The sequence below is a fragment of the Carcharodon carcharias genome, chromosome 5 (genome assembly GCF_017639515.1).
Source record: "Carcharodon carcharias isolate sCarCar2 chromosome 5, sCarCar2.pri, whole genome shotgun sequence".
In the NCBI taxonomy this organism is placed as follows: Eukaryota; Metazoa; Chordata; class Chondrichthyes; order Lamniformes; family Lamnidae; genus Carcharodon; species Carcharodon carcharias.
In genome coordinates, this window is record NC_054471.1 from 40,444,038 (window position 1) to 40,464,055 (window position 20,018).

At 44.4% G+C, this 20,018-nt stretch overlaps 1 protein-coding gene across 2 annotated transcripts in view; it reads left to right on the forward strand.

The window, feature by feature from the left end:
• nphp1 (nephronophthisis 1) overlaps positions 1-8,344 on the forward strand; it is a 172,054-nt gene extending 163,710 nt beyond the window's left edge. For both annotated transcript variants that reach the window (XM_041188671.1, XM_041188674.1), the window contains 2 exons: positions 3,122-3,247; positions 8,115-8,344. In XM_041188671.1, coding sequence (XP_041044605.1) covers positions 3,122-3,247; positions 8,115-8,189 — 201 coding nt within the window. In that variant the 3' untranslated portion in view covers positions 8,190-8,344. The remainder of the gene's footprint in view (positions 1-3,121; positions 3,248-8,114) is intronic.
• The last annotated feature ends 11,674 nt before the right edge of the window (positions 8,345-20,018 follow it).

A 20,018-nucleotide genomic window follows, 5' to 3' on the forward strand; every position in this document is an offset into this window, starting at 1 on the left:
TCTGGCATTTTCCAGTTTTATTTCAATTTCCAGCATCCTTAGTATTTTGCTTTGGTGTTAGTGCTGGGCACAGGTTTAGTTGGGCTAATGGTTGCCACATAAACATACCAAATTGGCTCATTTTAGCTATTGAAAAGGCTAGGGAAGCAGAACCGATGCTACTCCAGAAGTCATGACTGCCCAAAGATCCTGTTGCATTCAACTTATTGCTGCAGAGTTCCCTATATTGTCTCATGCTGGTAGTGGACTTTCTAACATAACCAGTACTGAGAACCAGCCCCCACTATCTGCAATATAAACAGGGAAATACTGGAAAAACTCAGCAGGTCTTGCAGCATTTGTGGAGAGAGAAACAGAGTTAATGTTTCAAATCCGCATGACTCCATATGGACCCTAAACATTAACTCTGTTTCTCTCTCCGCAGATGCTGCTGGAACAACTGAGTTTTTCCCAGCACTTTCTGTTTTTATTGCAGATTTCCAGCATCCGCGGTATTTTGCTTTTATTCCATGACCTGCACATGCTGCTGCTGCTTCTTCTTGATAGTCAAGCTCTCCAAAGACCAGGGTGCTTAGACTCCAGAAATGAGGGCAGTTTTATCTCTGCTCTCCAGCTCGTTCTTCATCTCAGCTCCTCCTGCTCAGCATTGCTCGATATGCCACCCTGTGATGCTCCTCATGACTTGCTAATTAAATCATTTTGTGTGGATATATCTAGGGAGGGGATGGAGTAGCTAAGGAAGTGATGATGAAGTTGGCAGGGCTTGTACAGGAGTTATTGAGCTGGAGGTGCCGAGCTACCCTGGTTGTCATCTTCTTGCAAGGCATCACCTCCGAGGACTTCAAAGGGCAACCTTCTGGGAGGATGAACTCTCAAATGTTCAAATGAACTCTCAAATTCACCAAGGTTCTTTAGACAGCATCTTCCAAACCCACAACCATTACCATCTAGAAGGGCAAGGGCTGCAGATACATGGGAACACCACCACCTGCAAGTTCCCCTCCAAGTTGCTCACCATCCTGACTTGAAAATATATCATTCTTTCACTGTTGCTGGGTCAAAATCCAGGATCTCCCTCCCTAACAGCACGGTGGGTGTACCTACACCACATGGACTGCAGTGGTTCAAGAAGGCAGCTCACCACCATCTCCTCCAGGACAATCAAGGATGGACAGCAAATACTGGCCCACATCCCATAAATGAACAAAGAAAAAATCTATTGCCATCTATTGGCCTGAGCCTGAATTTTGTCCAGGTCTTGCTACATAGGGACACAGACTGCTTCATTATCTACAGGCCATGAGTTTATAGAGAATGATAGAATGCAGTTCTATTGCTACTGATGGCCCAAAGCTAAAATTGGAAGAAAGACTTGCATTTATATAACACCTTTCACAACAGTGAAGTACTTTTTGAAGTTTTATATCGTAATATATGAAACGCAGCAGCCAAGTTGCACACAGTCAGGCATGTGACCAATGCGTTCTTGTGATGTTGATTGAGGGATAACTCCCCTCCTCTTCTTTGAAATAGTGTCATGAGATCTTTTATGCCCACCTCAGAAAGCAGACAGGTCTTTGGTTCAACAACTCATCCAAAAGATGGCACCTCTGACAGTGCAGTACTCCTCTGGTACTGAACTAGAGTGTCAGCTTACATTTTGAGCTCTAAAGTGGACCTTGAACCATTCTGACTCTGAGGCAAGAGTTCTACCAATTGAACCTCATGGATGCCCAATTTTTAGCTGCTAGATCTGTTTGAATCTATCCCATTTAGCATGGTGTAAATGCCATTCAACACGATGGAGAGTGTCCTCAATGTGAAGATGGGACTTTGCTTCCAAAAGTACCTTGTGCAGTGGTCACTCCAACCAATAATGTAACAGATCGATGCACCTGCAACAAAGAGATTGGTGAGGCTAAGTTAAATTATATTTTGACCTCGTGTTGGTTTTTCCACTTCCTTTCACAAGCCTAGTCTAGCAGATATGCCCTTCAGAATTTGGCCGGAAAGTCAGCAGTGATGCTGCCGAGCCTTTCTGCCTAGTGGTCATTGAAGTTCCGCACTGTTCAACATGAAAAAGCACTGATTCATCAGCTGAGGGAGGGACATCATGTGGTAATCAGCAAGAACTTTCCTTGCTTGTGTTTGACCTGATGCCATGCGATTTCCTGAGGTCTATAGTCACTGTTCAGTATTACAACGGACATCCTCCTGACTGTATATCATTGTTATCATCACTGCTGCCCTGGTGGAGATGGAGCGGTCCTAGACATTGGCTGTTTTGTGAGCATGACTAGGCTGCTGCTGGACTAGTCTATGGGACAGTTCACCCAATTTTGGCACAAGTCCCCAGATATTAGCGAGCAGCATCTGTTACTTTAAATTCAACAATCTCACTACCCTTTCGGCTGGCTTACCACGTTACACATTCTATAAACTGAGATTGGTCAAACCTCTGCTGCTTGTATCCTGGCTCAAGCCAAGTCCCACACACCTATCATTGTTGTGCTCACTGACCTATCTTGACTCCTGGTCCTGCAGCTCCTCATCTTAAAAGGTTTCACCCTTGTGTTCAAACGCCTCTGTGGCTTTGCCTCTTCTTATCCCCTCCGACCCCTTGAGATCCCTGCACTCCTCCGATTCCAGCCTCTTGTGCATCCATAATTTTCATCACTCCACAATTTGGCTCCCATGCTTTCAGCTGTCTCGCCCCTCCACCTCTCCACCTCTGATTTTTTTTTTTAGCGCCGTTCCTTAAAATGTATCTCCTTGACCAAATTATCGGTCACCTTTCACCTCAAACCTAGTCGGATCATTCTCTTGTGAATTGCCTTGGGATGCTTTACCGCGTTAAATACAAGTTGTCATTGTTGATTATGGGAAAACCTTTGTCTTTACGATACAGATTGAAAAAGGGATCTAGTTAATACAGCTTTTAATGGCACCTAGTATCTGTGACCATTCCATGGTGACAATACTTTCTGGAGCTAGCTTTGCAGCAATCTCTTCGCCTTTGAGTCTGAAACTATCGCCACTGGTCTCAGCTACTTGTTGAGGTTATGCTTGGATTACAAGGAGCTTTTTATTGATCTAATCTTTTCTTGGTTTGTTTCAACAGGATGTCTGCTATCATGGCATTGCGGCTCTTTTTTATTTCAGCGCTGCAGTCCTACAGGGCAATTCTACAGTACGCCTGCAAGGTAGCAATTTAAAAAAGCAATACCAGACTGATATTGCTACCACGGTAAGCACACACTTTATTTGCTAAGAATGGTACAATCCTAAAGGTTCTTTTTTTTCTTCTCAAATGTAAATTATATACAAACAAAAATAAGGGCCTATATTTTCTCAGAGACAGCCAAACATTTCCTGCTTTTACTTTTTACCTTGCTTACCTCTCACCCTGCTTCCAGAAATGTAAATGTAGCGACCAATCTACAGAAATCGTTCCCAACAATTAGTCTCTACCTGATCTCAGAACGTTCTCAGTTGAGCTCTACCCCAAAGGGACATATTACATGAAACACAGATCCAACATAGCAGCTAAACATCACAGCTCTGATCCAGAACTCAGCACTCACACGAGCTATTGGATATCAATATATAATCAAGTGCTTTTTGACTAATAATGACCTGGTGATATCTCTACAGGCAAAATTTATGGGATCACTCAAAAAGGTGGCCCATTTTTGTTTTGAAGTACTTCACTCCCACTTTGTCCATCCCAGTAGAACAGGGTGTGGTAATGTAATGGTAATGTTACTGGACCAGGAATTCAGATATCTGGATTAATAATCCAGGAGAACATGAGTCCCAATACCACCATCAAAATTTGAACTGAGTTTTAAAATTATCTGGAAATAAATAGCTATTATCAGGAAATTGTGACCATGTCAATGTGGTAAATATACAACTGGTCCACCAATGTGCTTTAGTGCAAGGAAACCTGCCATCTTGATCTAGTTTAGCCTACACGTGACTCCAATCCCACACCGATTTGGTTGACTCTTCAACTGTCTCCTGAAGTAGACTCTCTGTTGAAGTGGGCTAAATTTAATGGATGTTGTGGTAGTCCTGTCCACTAGCTGGTGGAGAGTCAGTGGCAATTGCGATGCAGCCATTACTGGGAGCCCCGATGGGATTAGCTCCCAATCAGGCACTTACCTGCCTGCCATTGGAGTTCCTGGGCTTTCAGGATGAGGATCCTACCTCCAAGAGCTGCCTGCCAATTGAGGCCAGCAGCTCTTCACACCCGACAGAGCCACTGGGAGCAGTGGCCATTGCTGGGATTGCAGGAGGCTGGAGACAAGGAGCTACCATGAAGGCCCCAGAACCCAGGTAAGTGGCGAAGCCTCGGCAGTGAAGTGGTGAAGCCAGTCAGGCTATCCCAGTGATGGTGGGGGAGGGCGGGTTCGGAGTGGAGAGCAGAGGGTTCTTCCCACATGGCTGTCTCCTGCCACTCATGGGACCGTCCACTGGGCACAGGGTGCCCAGACAGGAGGGTCACCCTAAGCTGCAGACAGTCCACCAGGGTATGCCTGACAGCCTGCCCATGTGGTGTGAGGACGTGGCCACTTAAAGGTCTCAACTGGCTCAGGGGCGGGAAGGCCGACATTGTCCTTCTACACCCCGACTTAATTGGGGAGAGGTTGGGAAGGTGACAGACTCTCCATAATGTGCCTTCCCGCCAATTAGACAGCGGCAAACCCCCCCTCCCCTCACCCACCACTCTTCATCCCCTCCACACGCCAGTTTATAAACCTACCCACCTGGGCTGGGGGAATTAAATTCTGCCCGGTAGCTCAAGAAGCGAGCCCACCACCATCACCTTCTCAGGGCAACATGGAATGGGCAATAAATGCTGCTCTAGGCAATGATACTCATTTCCCAAGAATGATCTTTTTTAAAGAAATCACTGAATATTCTCCTTTGGGTGAAATGTTAAACTGGGATCCAGTCTGTCTGTTTCTGTGGGCCAGGCGGCAAGACCCAGCAATACTTCACCAAGAAGAGCGTCTTTATCCATTTATTCAATTTATTTTACCTGGATCTAAAAGGACACATAAATTGTTGCAAATGCACGTTGAATGGAACGGCACACTTTTACAAGTTAGTTCTGGAGTTAGTGTAGCATCTTCAGAGCAGTGATCCAGCAATAAGCGGTGCTGATCCATGTGCTCCTGATAGAGGGCTCACACCTGAAACGCTCGCTGCTCCCAGCATTTTCTGATTTTGTTTCTCCACCACCTCTCTGGTAATGTAAACATCAGTAATCCAGATCAGGCTTGAGGAGGAGGGGTAGTTCGCAAGAGGTCAAGCAGCATGGATATACTCATGGCTTCTTATTCCTCCTCCCTGCCCACTGAATAGCTATTTATTAACTTGTGAGGTGATCACATGCCTACATTTAACAGCTATATATACCAACAGAACTAGTGGGGTATTACAGTTTTAACATTACTGTACACACATCATTAAAATAACTGCAATTTAAAAATTAATCTGCTGTAAAAAGAGCCTGCACACATGTAGCACCTGATTAACACCCTCGCCTCAGGGGAGTAAGCGATGGGATGAGGGTGGTAGGGTGGGGGGTGGGTGGCAGGTAGCGATCAGTGATCAGGGGGTTGTAATCTGCAGGTAAAGGGCAAAGTAACCCAATATGTCAGGTGGCACACTTCCCGATGCCAGTTCCAAGTCTCGAAACTCTGAAAAACGAGCACAACTGTAGCCCAATTAAACACCAAGTGAAAATAAAAGCAAAATACTGTGGATGCCGGAAATCTGAAACAGAAACAGAAAATGCTGGAAAAACTCAGCAGGTCTGACAGAGTCTGTGGATAGAGAAAAGCAAAGTTAATGTTTTGAGTCCATATGACCCTTCTTCAGAGCGTTCAGGTTAACACCAAGTGAGTTACTTTGAAACACGCTTGCTGTTATTATGTAGGTAAAATGTAGAATCCATTTTGCACACAGCAAGGTCCCATAAACAACAATGAAATGACCAATTAAGCTAGTTTGGATGGTCTTGGTCAAGGAAGGAATCCCATGATATTTTCTGCAGAAGGGAAAATTGAGAAAGAGGTGTAGAAGGGTACACTAATCTGGGGTGGTGGGGTTGTTGGGCATGGGGAGGATGGTGCAGTTAAGTACTATAGCAGGCAACTCCCTTCACCAAATCCCCTCACAAAACAGTTGGTGATGAGCAAGACACAGCACTGGACTCAGATATCCATACACCAGGATTACTGGCCTTTACAACTCCATTCCCGGATGCTGAAGACAGATATCTGTGCAGTAGCTGATAAAAGAAGTACCTGGAGACTGTGTAAGAGAAAACAAGTTCAGATTTCCAGCATCCGCAGTTTTTTGTTTTTATTCATATATCCAAGTGTTGGTGTTTATCCTGATTGGATTGCAGAGAAGCTGCCAGTGAAGCTCTGAACCTCCAGCTGGTGGAACAAGCATTCAGCTAGTTTGGTATCTATCCATATTGTAATTAGGGATAATAGTGGCAATGCGCTCACACAACTCATGCCGAGGTGTGCTGTTCACCATCCTACTTGTGAGAAGTTCCCAGTACTGCCTGTCCAGCTACTGAGGGTCCAGTTATATACTGACCAGTAAGGGGCAGTACTTCCTAGGAAATGAAGGTAAGTGGGGTCTCTGGGTCAAAAGGATGTTTGCTGATGGCAGTTCAGAACCGTGCCAGACTTGGTAATCAGATATTTGAACCAGGTCAGTGTACAGTGCTCTAGGTATCATTGGTGATCTAGGATTAGTAGCAGTGCTACTAATTGGCCAGCCCCCCACCATCCTAGATCACTGATGATACTTGGATGCTATTGTCATTGTCATTGAGCTGCTTCCTGAACTCATTTAGAGATTAATTGTAGTTTGGTTGTTGATTGGGAGCCGCTTTTTAAAAAAAATTCCTCAACCCTAACCCTTGGGAGAGGACTGATTATCAAAGTTATAGTAAACGAGCGGAAAATGGCTGACACTCTTATGTTATCTCTTTAAGATGTTATTTGTACACTCATTGCTTCTTTTACTTTTTAACGAGAAAAGAAAAACTTTTTTTTGTGTGTGCATGTGTGTGGTTAAGTCTTCTTCATAGAACCATTAGAAACTATGCTGGCCAATTAACGCCCAGCCAGCGTGAAATGCGGGCTGAAACGCTCAGCGCTGCCGGGATGGGGGGGGGGGGGGGGGCGGGCGATGACATCACCATGGGCATGGGTGAACACTGCGAGAGAGCTCCCTGAAAGCAGACAGCTGCCGCAGGGAGCTGCAGACCCGCAAATGATGAAGCAAAGCTGCAGAAAAAATGTTCATGCATCACAATCAAGCACCTGAAAGCATACCTCATAAAAATGCTGTCCCCAGATATTTATTTTTACTTTATTTCTTAACGGAAATTTCATCCCGCCCTTGGATGACATTTGATGAAAAAACGCAAAGGCCGCCTGGCCGATTCGCCCGTCAGCCAACCGTAAGGCTGGACCGGCCACGAAAAATCGCAGACCCTTCTTTCAAGACCTTAGGTTGAAGCCCATCCAGACCTGGGGACTTGTCAGCCCACAGCCCCAATGATTTGCTAAGTGCCACTTCCCTGGTGATTATAATTTTCCCGAGTTCCTCCCTCCCTTCCATTTCCTGATTTGCCTCAGACATGAACCCTCTCCTGCGCTGTAAAATTCTATGACTTCAGTAGCTGGACAAACTGTTTCCATTCCTCGCTCTCCCTTACCTGGCTCGTCACACTTAGAATCACTTGTTCTCTCCACTTCTTTCTCCCCACCCCACTTAAAGCAGAGGCTGTACTATATTTTTTAAAGGGGTTTATTTGAAAGGAAAAGATAGAAGAACATGGGCAAAGGATTGGGGAGTGGGATTACAGTAGCCAGCCATCATTCCTACAATCCTATTAAATCCCAAGGGGCTATGACTAGCAATGTGGAATTCCAATCTTTATTCTCACAAAAGGAGCGGATAAGAAATAATTCAATTAAAAACGACATGCTAAACCATTGTTGCTTTGTACAGATACTTGGATTATGATTAAAATTGAAGATATACCGTAACACCTATTTCTTTTCACTGTGCAGGTATTCGCATTTGCAGCCACTGTACTCTATGTAGTTCATTCAGTTTTCTCGTTCAAAAGGTGGAAAACAGTATAACCATCTTCAAAGCGTACAAAAAGTAAATGTTGAATTTGTGGAAGACATCTTTCAGAAAGCTGATACGCCTCTTCTCAACTTGTAACATGGTCATGCAGTTCTATATTGCATCCGGGGTGGTAATTCTGTTCTGATAAAGCGTAACCTTGTTTTAATTTTCCTTGTATTTTCGTTACTTCCCCACTCTTCTCACCCACTCTTCCTAGGCCATTCCTGTTCATTATTACAGACTATTCAACTCTCGAGAGATTTGGAGCTGTTACAGAAGAGAAAAGCTGTCAGGCCCCAAAAATCCAGCTCGGCTCATATCAACACAAGAACATTTCAAAGCATACACTTGATAAATTTAACTTAGACAATTAATGCGGCTGGCCTGACTCCTTGTGCCATGTGTCGGAGTGCAATATAAAAGCCTGGTAGTCAATATATCCCTCACTGGAAATGAAAATGGAAGCAAGCTGTGGGTGGGTACAGTTACCTTAGCCAGTCCTCCCCTCAAGCCCCCCACAACTTCCCAAAATTGGAAGAACACAAGGCAAGCAAGTTCCAGTTTTCAAAGTTCTACTGCCAAACCCTGGCAGGTTGCACACTGCGCACAGCTTGTTTCCGTACATTGTTCAGCAAGCAACTGATCCATCCTCTTTGCCTGTCCCAAGCTTTGACCGTGTCAGAAAACCAAAAGCAAAATACTGCAGATGCTGGAAATCTGAAATCAAAACAGAAAATGCTGGAAAAGCTCAGCAGGTCTGGCAGCAACCTGTCCTGATCAAAGGTCACAAACTGTTCTGGCTGAAGTTCACAAACTCTGTTTCTCTCTCTCCACAGATGCTGCCTGACCTGCTGAGTATTTCCAGCATTTTCAGTTTCTCCTTGACTATGTCAGCCCTGTAACTGCATGGGAGTCGTATGAAATGTGACCTGTCCCATTCTATACCCAACTGGGAATGTAAACTTTACTGAATTCAGGAAAACTTGAAAACAGAACTGTTAAAGCACACAGGCTGAGTACAATTTTGCTACTAAATTTACAGAATCCTTTTACAGGAGCCACATCACCACAAAGACTGAGGGGCTTCAAGAAAGCTGCAACAGCCTTCTTAGGGCAGAGAGGAACAGGCAATAGATGTGGCCTTAGGAGCACTGCCAAGATCTTGAGAACAAATAAAAACATGTTGATCAATTTGTAACTGCAAAGTTGAACATTAAAATCTTAATTGTTGTACATCACTTTTTATTGAACAGTAAGTATTGGTCATCTTTTAAGAGAATCAGATTAAAGATAAAAGGTGTAAGAAGACATGACAAAAGAGATGAGGGGCAGAATTGTCCCAGATTGGCATTAAGTGCGGTAGCGGGCGGGAAAAAGAACATTTCACCCGCCGGCCGCAATGGTGGCCTTATCGTCCCAATCCTGTCTCATCAATCATGCATTCCCGGGAAACACGCTGTTTCGATGGCGGGCGTGCTCTCATTTGCCTGCCACGTCATGACCTTGCCACTTCCTCACACTGGGTGCCATATTTGAAGTGCAGCCATACGCACACCTCTCAGTGCTTCCAGCCTAGAAGACATGACCTTGAAAGGCAAGAAGACTGCAGCGCCCCAATTCAGTGACATATTCCTGGAACACATTTTGGATGCCGTGGAGGCCCACCACCCCCACTCTGGCTGCAGGAGCTCCAGCAATCTCAACACTCTGGCTTGCTAGGCAATGGCAGTGGTGGTCAGTGCCAATGCTGCACAGAAGATGTTGGCCACCCAGTGCAGAAAGAGAATGAATGATCTCATCCATACCACAAGGGTAAGGCAACCATCTCATCACTCTAAACTCACACACTCACAAGGCCATCACACATTCACCTGGCATCTCAGTCACTGTCAACTCAAGGGACATCACCAGACTCACTCACACACACACCCTCACACCTCCATCTGGCCTCATCTCCTCAGGAGTAGGCCACTTGGCCCTTTGAGCCTGCTCTGCCATTCAATAAGATCATGGTTGATCTGACTGTAACCTCCTGCCTACTCCTGTTAACCCTTCGCCCCCTTCTTTATCAAGAATCTATCTACCTCTGCCTTGAAACTATTCAAAGAGTCTGTGTCCACTGCCTTTTAAGGATGAGAGTTGCAAAGACTCATTACCTTCTGAGAGCAAACATTCCTTTACACCTCTGTTTTAAATGGGCCAACCCCTATTTTTAAACAGTGACCTCTAGTTCTAGATTCTCCCATTAAGAGGAAAATCCTTTCCAGATCGACCTTTTCAAGACCTCTCAGGATCTTATGTGCTTTAATCAAGTCGCCCCTTACTCCTTTAAATTCCAGCAGATACAAGCCTAGCCTATCCAATCTTTCCTGCCTATTCCTGGTATTATTTAGGAAACGTTCTCTGAACTGCTTCTAATGCATTTACATCCTTCCTTAAGTAAGGAGACCAATACTGTACACAGTACTCCAAATGTGGCTTCACCAGTGTCCTGTACAACTAAAGCATCACCTCCCTACTTTTGTAATCAATTCCCCTCATATTAAATGATAACATTCTGTTAGCTTCCTAATTATTTGAAGGACCTGTATTCTAGTCTTTTGTGATTCCTGCACAAGGACACCCAGATCCCTCTGAATCTCAGAGCTCTGCAATCTCTCACCATTTAGACAATATGCTTCTTTTTTATTCTTCCTGCCAAAATGGACAAATTCACATTTGCCAACTTTATACTCTATTTGCCAGATCTTTGCCCACTCACATAACCTATCTATACCCCTTTTGTAGCCTCCTTATGTCCTCTTCACAATTTACTTTCCTACCTATCTTTGTACCATCAGCAAATTTAGAACCCATAATTTCGATCCCATCATCCAAGTCATTTCAGTAAAATGTAAAGAATTGAGGGCCCAGCATTGATCTCTGTCGCACACCAAATCCTGCCAACTAGAAAAAGGCCCATTTATGGCTACCCTCTGCTCCCTGTTAGCTAGCCAATCTTCTATCCATACCAATATGTTACCCCCTACAACATGAGCTTTTATTTTCCGCAATAACCTTTGAAGTGGCGCCTTATCAAATACCTTCTGGAAACCTAAGTACAGCACATTCACTGGTTCCCGTACATCCACAGCACAGGACTCCTTCAAAGTACTCCAATCAATTGGTTAAACATGATTTCTCTTTTGCAAAACCATGTTGACTCTGCTTGATTTCACTGAATTTTTCTAACCACCCTGTTATAACATCTTTAATAATAGCTTCTAACATTTTCCCTATGACAGATAATAAGCTAACGGTAATTTCCTGCTTTCTGTCTCCCTCCCTTTTTGAATAAAGGACTTACATTTGCTATTTTCCAATCTCATGCACCTTCACCGAATCCAGGGAATTTTGGAAAATTAAAACCACTGCATCAACCATCTCACTAGCCACTTCTTTTATGACACTAGGATGTAGTCCATCGAGACCCGGGGATTTGTCAGCCCACAGCTCCAACTGTTTGCTAAGTACCGTTTCCCTGGTGACTGTAATTTTCCTGAGTTACTTCCTCCCTTCTAGCTCCTGATTTACAGCTTATTCTGGGATATTGTATTATTGTATTCTCAATAATGAAGACTGTTACAAAATATCTGTTCAATTCATCTGCCGTCTCATTATTTTCCATTATTAAAAGATCATAAGATGTAGGAGCAGAAGTAGGCCATTCGGCCCATCGAGTCTGCTCCGCCATTCAATGAGATCATGGCTGATCTGATAATCCTCAACTCCATTTTCCTGCCTTTTCCCCATAACCCTTGATTCCCTTCCTGATTAAAAATCTGTCTATCTCGGCCTTGAATATACTTAATGAACCAGCCTCTCCAGCCTTATTGTACTGTGAGTGCCGTGCAGTGTTTTGGTCCCCTTACTTGAGGAAGTACGCAGTTGCATTGGAGGCGATTCAGAGGAGGTTCACTAGATTGATTCCAGCAATGCAGGGCTTGTCTTATGAGGAGTTTAGGCCTATACTCGCTAGAGCTTAGAAGGGTGAGAGGAGATCTAATTGAGGTATATAAGATGCTAAAGAGAATAAAGTAGATGTGGAGCATGTGTTTCCCCTTATGGGGCATGCTAGAATGAGAGACCATAGTTTTAGGCTAAGGGGTGGCAGATTTAAATCAGGAGGATTAATTTTCTCAAAGGATCGTGAGTCTGTGGAACTCACTACCTCAGAGTGCAGTGGATGCTGGGACGCTGAATAAATTTAAGGAGGAGATAGACAGATTTTTAATTAGTAATGGGTTGAAAGATTATGGGGAGAGGGCGGGAAATTGGAGTTGAGGCCAAAATGAGATCAGCCATGATTGTAATGAATGGCGGGGCAGGCTCGAGGGGCTGAATTACCCACTCCTGCTTCTAGTTCTTATGTTCTTATGTAACCCTCTGCGTTAAAGAATTCCACAGATTCAATACCCTCTGAGAGAAGAAATTCCTCCTCATCTCTGTTTTAAATGGGTGACCCCTTACTCTGTGATTATGCCCTCTGGTCCTGGACTCTCCCACAGGGAGAAACAACCTCTCAGCATTTACCCTGTCAAGCCCCCTAAAAAATTTTATTTGTTTCAATAAGGTCACCTCTCATTCTTCTAAACTCCAATGAGTACAGGCCCAACCCACTCAACCTCTCCTCATTAGAAAATCCCTCCATCCTCAGGATCAGCCTAGTGAACTTTCTCTGGACTGCCTCCAATGCCAGTATATCTTTCTTTAGATAAGGGGACCAAAACTGTTCACAGTATTCTAGCTGTGGTCTAACTAGTGCTTTGTATAGTTTTAACAAGACTTATCTATTTTTACACTCCATTCCCTTTGAAATAAAGGCCAACATTCCATTTGTCTTCCCTATTACCTGCTGAACTTGTATGTTAGCTTTTTGGGATTCATGCACGAGAACCCCCAAATCCCTCTGTGCCGCAGCTCTCTCCATTTAAATAATATCCAGCTCCTCTATTCTTCCTGCCAAAGTGCATAACATCACACTTTCCCACATTATATTCCATATGCCAAGTTTTTGTCCACTCACTTAACCTGTCAATATCCCTCTGTAGACTCTTTATGTCATCCTCACCACTTGCCATCCCACCTATTTTTGTGTCATCCACAAAACTTGGCAATAGTACTTTCATGCCCATCATCTAAGCCATTAATATATATTGTAAATAACTGTGGTCCCAGCACTGATCCCTGTGGCATTCCACTAGTTACAGATTGCCATCCTGAAAATGCCCCCATATCCCAACTCTCTGTCGTCTATCAGTTAGCCAGTTCCCTATCCATGCTAATATGCTACCCCCAACACCATGGGCTCTTATCTTATTAAGTAATCTTATGTGTGGTACCTTATCAAATGCCTTTTGGAAATCCAAATATATTACATCTACTGGTTCCCCTTTATCTATCCTGCTTGTACCTCCTCAAAGAATTCTAATAAATTTGTCAGGCATGATTTCCCCTTCATGAAGCCATTGCTGACTCTGCTTGATTAGATTATATATTTCTAAATGCTCTGCAATTACATTCTTTATAATAGACTCCAACCTTTTCCCAATGACAGATGTTAAGCTAACTGACGTATGGTTACCTGTTTTTTGTCTCACTCCCTTTTTGAATAAGCGTGTTACATTGGCAGTTTTCCAATCCTCTGGGACTTTTCCAGAATCTAAGGATTCTTGGAAGATTACTACCAGTGCATTCACTATTTCTGCAGCTATTTCCTTTAGTATCCAACCATGCAACCCATCAGGTCCAGGGGACTTATTGGTCTTTAGCCCCATTAGTTTTCCTAGTACTTGTTCTCTAGTGATAGTTATTGTATTTATTTCTCCCCCCCCCCTCACCAACTTCTGCCCTGTGATTATTTTGTATTTTTGGAATGCTATTAGTGTCATCTATCATGAAAACTGATGCAAATTATTTATACAATTCCTCTGCCATTTCCTGGTACCCCATTATTATTTCTAGAGCCTCATTCTAATGCTTTCTATAGGACAATGCTTACTTTATTAACTCTTTTCTTATTTATGTATCGACAGAAACTCTTACTATCCATCTTTATATTTCTAGCTAGCTTTCTCTCATATATTTTATATATATTATAGTTTTGCCTGCATTTAGTGGGCTGGCATTTTGCTTTATTGCTCTCTTTTTCTGAATAGATTTACAGAAATGTTTGCTCTTAGTTTTAATATTCCATAAGACCATAAGACATAGGAGCAGAAATTAGGCCATTCAGTCCAACGAGTCTGCTCTGCCATTCAATCATGGCTGATAAGTTTCTCAACCCCATTCTCCCACCTTCTCCCCGTAACCTTTGATCCCCTTACCAATCAAGAACCTATCTATGTCAGTCTTAAATACACTCAATGACCTGGCCTCCACAGCTCTCTGTGGCAATGAATTCCATAGATTCACCACTCTCTGACTAAAGAAGTTTCTCCTCATCTCTGTTCTAAAAGGTCTTCCCTTTACTCTGAGGCTGTGCCCTCGGGTCCTAGTCTCTCCTACTAATGGAAACATCTTCCCCACGTCCAATCTATCCAGGCCTTTCAGTATTCTGTAAGTTTCAATCAGATCCCCCCTCATCCTTCTAAACTCCATCAAGTATAGACCCAAGTATAGAGAGTCCTCAAACATTCCTCATATGTTAAGCCTTTCATTCCTGGGATCGTTCTTGTGAACCTCCTCTGGACCCTCTCCAGGGCCAGAACATCCTTCCTGACGTACAGGGCCCAAAATTACTCACATATTCTAAATGTTGGTCTGACCAAAGCCTTATAAAGCCTCAGCAGCACATCCCTGCTTTTATATTCTAGTCCTCTCGAAATAAATGCTAACATAGCATTTGCCTTCCTAACTACTGACTCAACCTGCAAGTTAAGCTTAAGAGAATCCTGGACTAGGAGTCCCAAGTCCCTTTGCACTTCAGATATCTGAATTCTCTCCCCATTTAGAAAATAGTCTATGCCTCTATTCTTCGTACCAAAGTGCATGACCTCACACTTCCCCACGTTGTATTCCATCTGCCACTTTGCCCATTCTCCCAACCTGTCCAAATCCTTCTGCAGCCTCCCCACCTCCTCAATACTACCTGTCCCTCCACCTATCTTTGTATCATCTGCCCTCAGTTACTTCATCTAGATCATTAATATATAAAGTGAAAGGTTGTGGTCCCAACACTGACCCCTGAGGAACTCCACTAGTCACCGACCGCCATCCTGAGAAGGACCCCCTTATCCACACTCTCTGCCTTCTGCCAGACAGCCAATCTTCTATCCATGCTAGTACCTTGCCTCTAACACCATGGGCTTTTATCATGCTTAGTAGCCTCCTGTGTGGCACCTTGTCAAAGGCCTTCTGGAAGTCCAAGTAGATAACATCCATTGGCTCTCCTTTATCTAACCTACTTGTTACCTCCTCTAAGAATTCTAACAGATTTGTCAGGCATGACCTCCCCTTGATGAAACCATGCTGACTTTGCCATATTTTGCCATGCACTTCCAAGTATTCTGAAATCTCATCCTTAATAATGGACTCTAAAATCTTACCAACGACTGAGGTCAGGCTAATCGGCCTGTAATTTCCCATCTTTTGCCTCACTCCCTTCTTAAACAGGGGGGTTACATTAGTGATTTTCCAGTCCTCTGGGACCCTCCCTGACTCCAGTGATTCCTGAAAGATCACCACTAATGCCTCCACTATCTTTTCAGCTATCTCCTTCAGAACTCTGGGGTGTAATCCATCTGGTCCAGGTGATTTATCCACCTTCAGACCTTTCAGTTTTCCTAGCACCTTCTCCTTGGTAATGGCCACCATACTCACCTCTGCCCCCGACTCTCTTGAACTTTGGGGATGTTACTCGTGTCTTCCACCGTGAAGACTGACGCAAAGTACCTATTCAGATCCTGTGCCATTTCTTTGTTCCCCACTACTACTTCTCCAGCGTCATTTTCCAGCTGCCCAATGTCCACTTTTGCCTCTCTCTTACCCTTTATATGTCTAAAAAACTCTTGCAATCTTATTTTATATTACTGGCTAGTTTACCCTCATATTTAATCTTCTCCCTCCTTATTTCTTTTTTAGTTGTCCTCTGTTGGTCTTTGTAGGCTTCCCAATCCCCTGGTTTCCCACTGCTCTTCGCCGCATTGTATGCTTTGTCTTTAGCTTTTATGCTGTCCCCGACTTCCCTTGTCAGCCATGGTTGCCTCGTCCTCCCTTTATTATGCTTCTTCTTCCTAGGGATGAATTTTTGCTATGTCTCCCAAATTACTCCCAGAAACTCCTGCCATTGCTGTTCCACTGTCTTTCCTGCTAGGCTCATCGCCCAGTCAATTCTGGCCAGCTCCTCCCTCATGCCTCTGTAGTTGCCTTTATTCAACTGTAATACTGTTACATCTGATTCCAGCTTTTTCCTCTCAAATTGCAGGGTAAATTCTATCATATTATGGTCACTTCCTCCTAAGCGTTCCTTCACCTTAAGCACCCTTATCAAATCTGCCTCATTACACATCACTAAATCTAGAATTGCCTGTTCCCTAGTGGGCTCCACCACAAGCTGCTCCAAAAAGCCATCTCGTAGACATTCCACAAATTCCTTTTCTTGGGATCCACTACCAAACTGATTTTCCGAGTCTACTTGCATATTGAAAGCCCCCATGATCACTTTAACCTTGCCTTTTTTACACGCCTTTTCTATCTCCTGGTGTATCTTGTGTCCCACATCCTGACTACTGTTCGGAGGCCTGCACATAACTCTGATTATGGTTTCTTTACCTTTGCGGTTCCTCAACTCTACCCACACAGATTCTACATCATCTGACCCTACGTCATTTCTTGCTGTCGATTTAATTTCATTTCTTACTAACAAAGCAACCCCACCCCCTCTGCCAACCTGTTTATCTTTTCGATAGGATGTATATCCTTGGATATTTAGCTCCCAATCCTGATCCCCTTGCAGCCATGTCTCCGTGATGCCCATCACATCATACCTGCCAATTTCAATCTGCGCCACAAGCTCATTTACCTTATTTTGTATACTGCGTGCATTCAGATACAACACCTTCAGTCCTGTATTTCCCGACCCCTTTCTCATTGTCGTCCCTTTATCTGATGTGCTTGAAGTTAGATTCCTAGCCCTTTCCAAATACTCTGTCCTATTTTGTGTTCTGGGGACTTTAATAGCCTCTCCTGGGCTCTCCTTTCTTTTCAGTGTTTTCATAATTTTCCATGAAGTTGAATCCACCCCCCCTCACCACCACACACGGTAACCCACTGCTTTGTTTCCCATTAGTCATACTTCTTGGAGTTTTACCCTTCCCTCCCCCACAATTTCTAGTTTAAAGTCCTGTTGACCACCCTATTTACTCTTTTCACTGGAATATTGGTCCCAGATTGGTTCAGGTGGAGATTGTCCTAGTGGTACAGATCCCTCCTGTTACACTGATGCCAGTGCCCCACAAAATGGAACTCCTCTTTCCCGCACCATTCCTTTAGCCATGTGTTTACATCCCTTATTCTCGTGTCCCTATGCCAATTTGCACGTGGCTCGGGTAGTAATCCGGAGATTATAACCCTTGAGGACCTGTTCTTTAATTTAGTTCCTAGTTCCTGATAATACCCAAACAGGTCCTCTTTCCTAGTCTTACCTATGTTATTTGTCCCGATGTGGATCACAACAACTGGATCCTACTCCTCCCTCGTCAATATCCTTTCAAGCCGGTCAAAGATGTCCCTCACCCTGGCATCGGGCAGGCAACATACCATGCGGGACTCTCGATCCTGCTTACAAAGGAAGCTATCAATTCCCCTAATTATAGAAACCCCCACAACTACCACTTGTCTTTTTGCTCCCCTATCTTGAATGGTTTCCCTGTCAATGTTCTTTCTGTGTCCACACAACAAAAACCACCTATCGCTCAAATGACATCACTAAAAGAAACAAACATTCTTGTCACTATCACAGTGCTGTTTGCGGGAGCTTGCTGTTAGAAAATTGGCTGCCACATTTCCTATGTTATAACAGTGACTATACTTCAAAAGTTACATTGCTGGCTGTAAAGCACTTTGGGGCCTCCTGATATCATGAAAGATGCTATATAAATGCAAGTTTTTTTTCTTTTTCCTGTTGTCATTGTGTACCTCTTCTCTCTGTAATGCTAAGTTGCTTTGGATAGTTCTCCTGGCCCACTTGTTTTCCACTTTTTCTTGCATTTGTGTAAGTCTTATCTTTCAGGTGGTACTCTCTTCTCAATGAATTTCGGGCTCGGCACAATGCTGAACTCTTCTTCCGCCGCCTTCGTCTCTGTGCTCACTCCTTTGGGCAGGAGTCCTCTCCCCGTTCAACGGATCCTTTTATCCACCTCCAATATTCTCCCTCCACCTGGACCCCTCCCTCGGGATTCTTACCTTCTCTTGATCTTTTCATTGAGAACTGTCGGCGTGACATTAGTCGTCTCAATTTCGCTGCTCGTCTCACCCATTCTAACCTGTCTCTCTCTGAACTTACTGCACTCCATTCTCTCAGGTCCAACCCTGATATTGTCATCAAACCCGCTGACAAGGGTGGTGCTGTTGTTGTCTGGCACACTGACCTCTACCTCGTGAAGGCTGAGCATCAATTCGCAGACACTTCCTCCTACTCCCCCTGGACCATGACCCCACCACTGAACATCAAGCCATTGTTTCCAGGACTGTCACTGACCTCATCTCCTCTGGAGATCTTCCTTCCACAGCTTCCAATCTGATAGTCGCCCAACCTCGGACGGCCCGCTTCTACCTCCTACCCAAAATCCACAAACAGGACTGTCCCGGCAGACTGATCGTGTCAGCCTGTTCCTGCCCCATGGAACTCATTTCTCACTATCGTGCCTCCCTTCTCTCTCCCCTTGTCCAGTCCCTTCCCACTTACATCCATGATTCCTCTGACACCTTACGTGACATCAACAATTTCCAATTCCCTGGCCCCAACCGCTTCCTCTTCACCATGGACATCCAATCCCTCTACACCTCCATCCCCCACCAGGATGGTCTGGCAGCTCTCCGCTTCTTCCTCGAGCAGAGGCCTGAACAATCCCCAAGCACCACTACTCTCCTCTGTCTGGCTGAACTTGTTCTCACACTGAACAATTTTTCCTTTAACTCCTCTCACTTCCTCCAAATAAAAGGTGTGGCTATGGGTACCCGCATGGGCCCCAGCTATGCCTTTCTCTTTATGGGATACGTGGAACATTCCTTGTTCCAGTCCTACTCTGGCCCCCTCCCATAACTCTTTCTCCGGTATATCGATGATTACTTCAGTGCTGCTTCATGCTCTCGTCGGGACCTGGAAAAATTTATTAATTTTGCTTCCAGTCTCCACCCCTCCATCATTTTCACATGGTCCATCTCTGACATTTCCCTTCCCTTCCTTGACCTCTGTCTCAATTTCTGATGATAGACTGTCCACCAATATCCATTATAAGCCTACCGATGCCCACAGCTACCTCGATTACAGCTCCTCACACCCCGCTTCCTGTAAGGACTCCATCCCATTCTCTCGGTTCCTTTGCCTCTGTCGCATCTGTTCTGATGATGTTACCTTCAAAAACACTTCCTCTGACATGTCCTTCTTCTTCCTTAACTGAAGTTTTCCACCCACGGTGGTTGACAGGGCCCTCAACCGTGTCCGGCCCATCTCCCGTGCATCCGCCCTCACACCTTCCTCTCCCTCCCAGAAACATGATAGGATCCCCCTTGTCCTCACTTATCACCCCACCAGCCTTCGCATTCAAAGGATCATCCTCCGCCATTTCCGCCAACTCCAG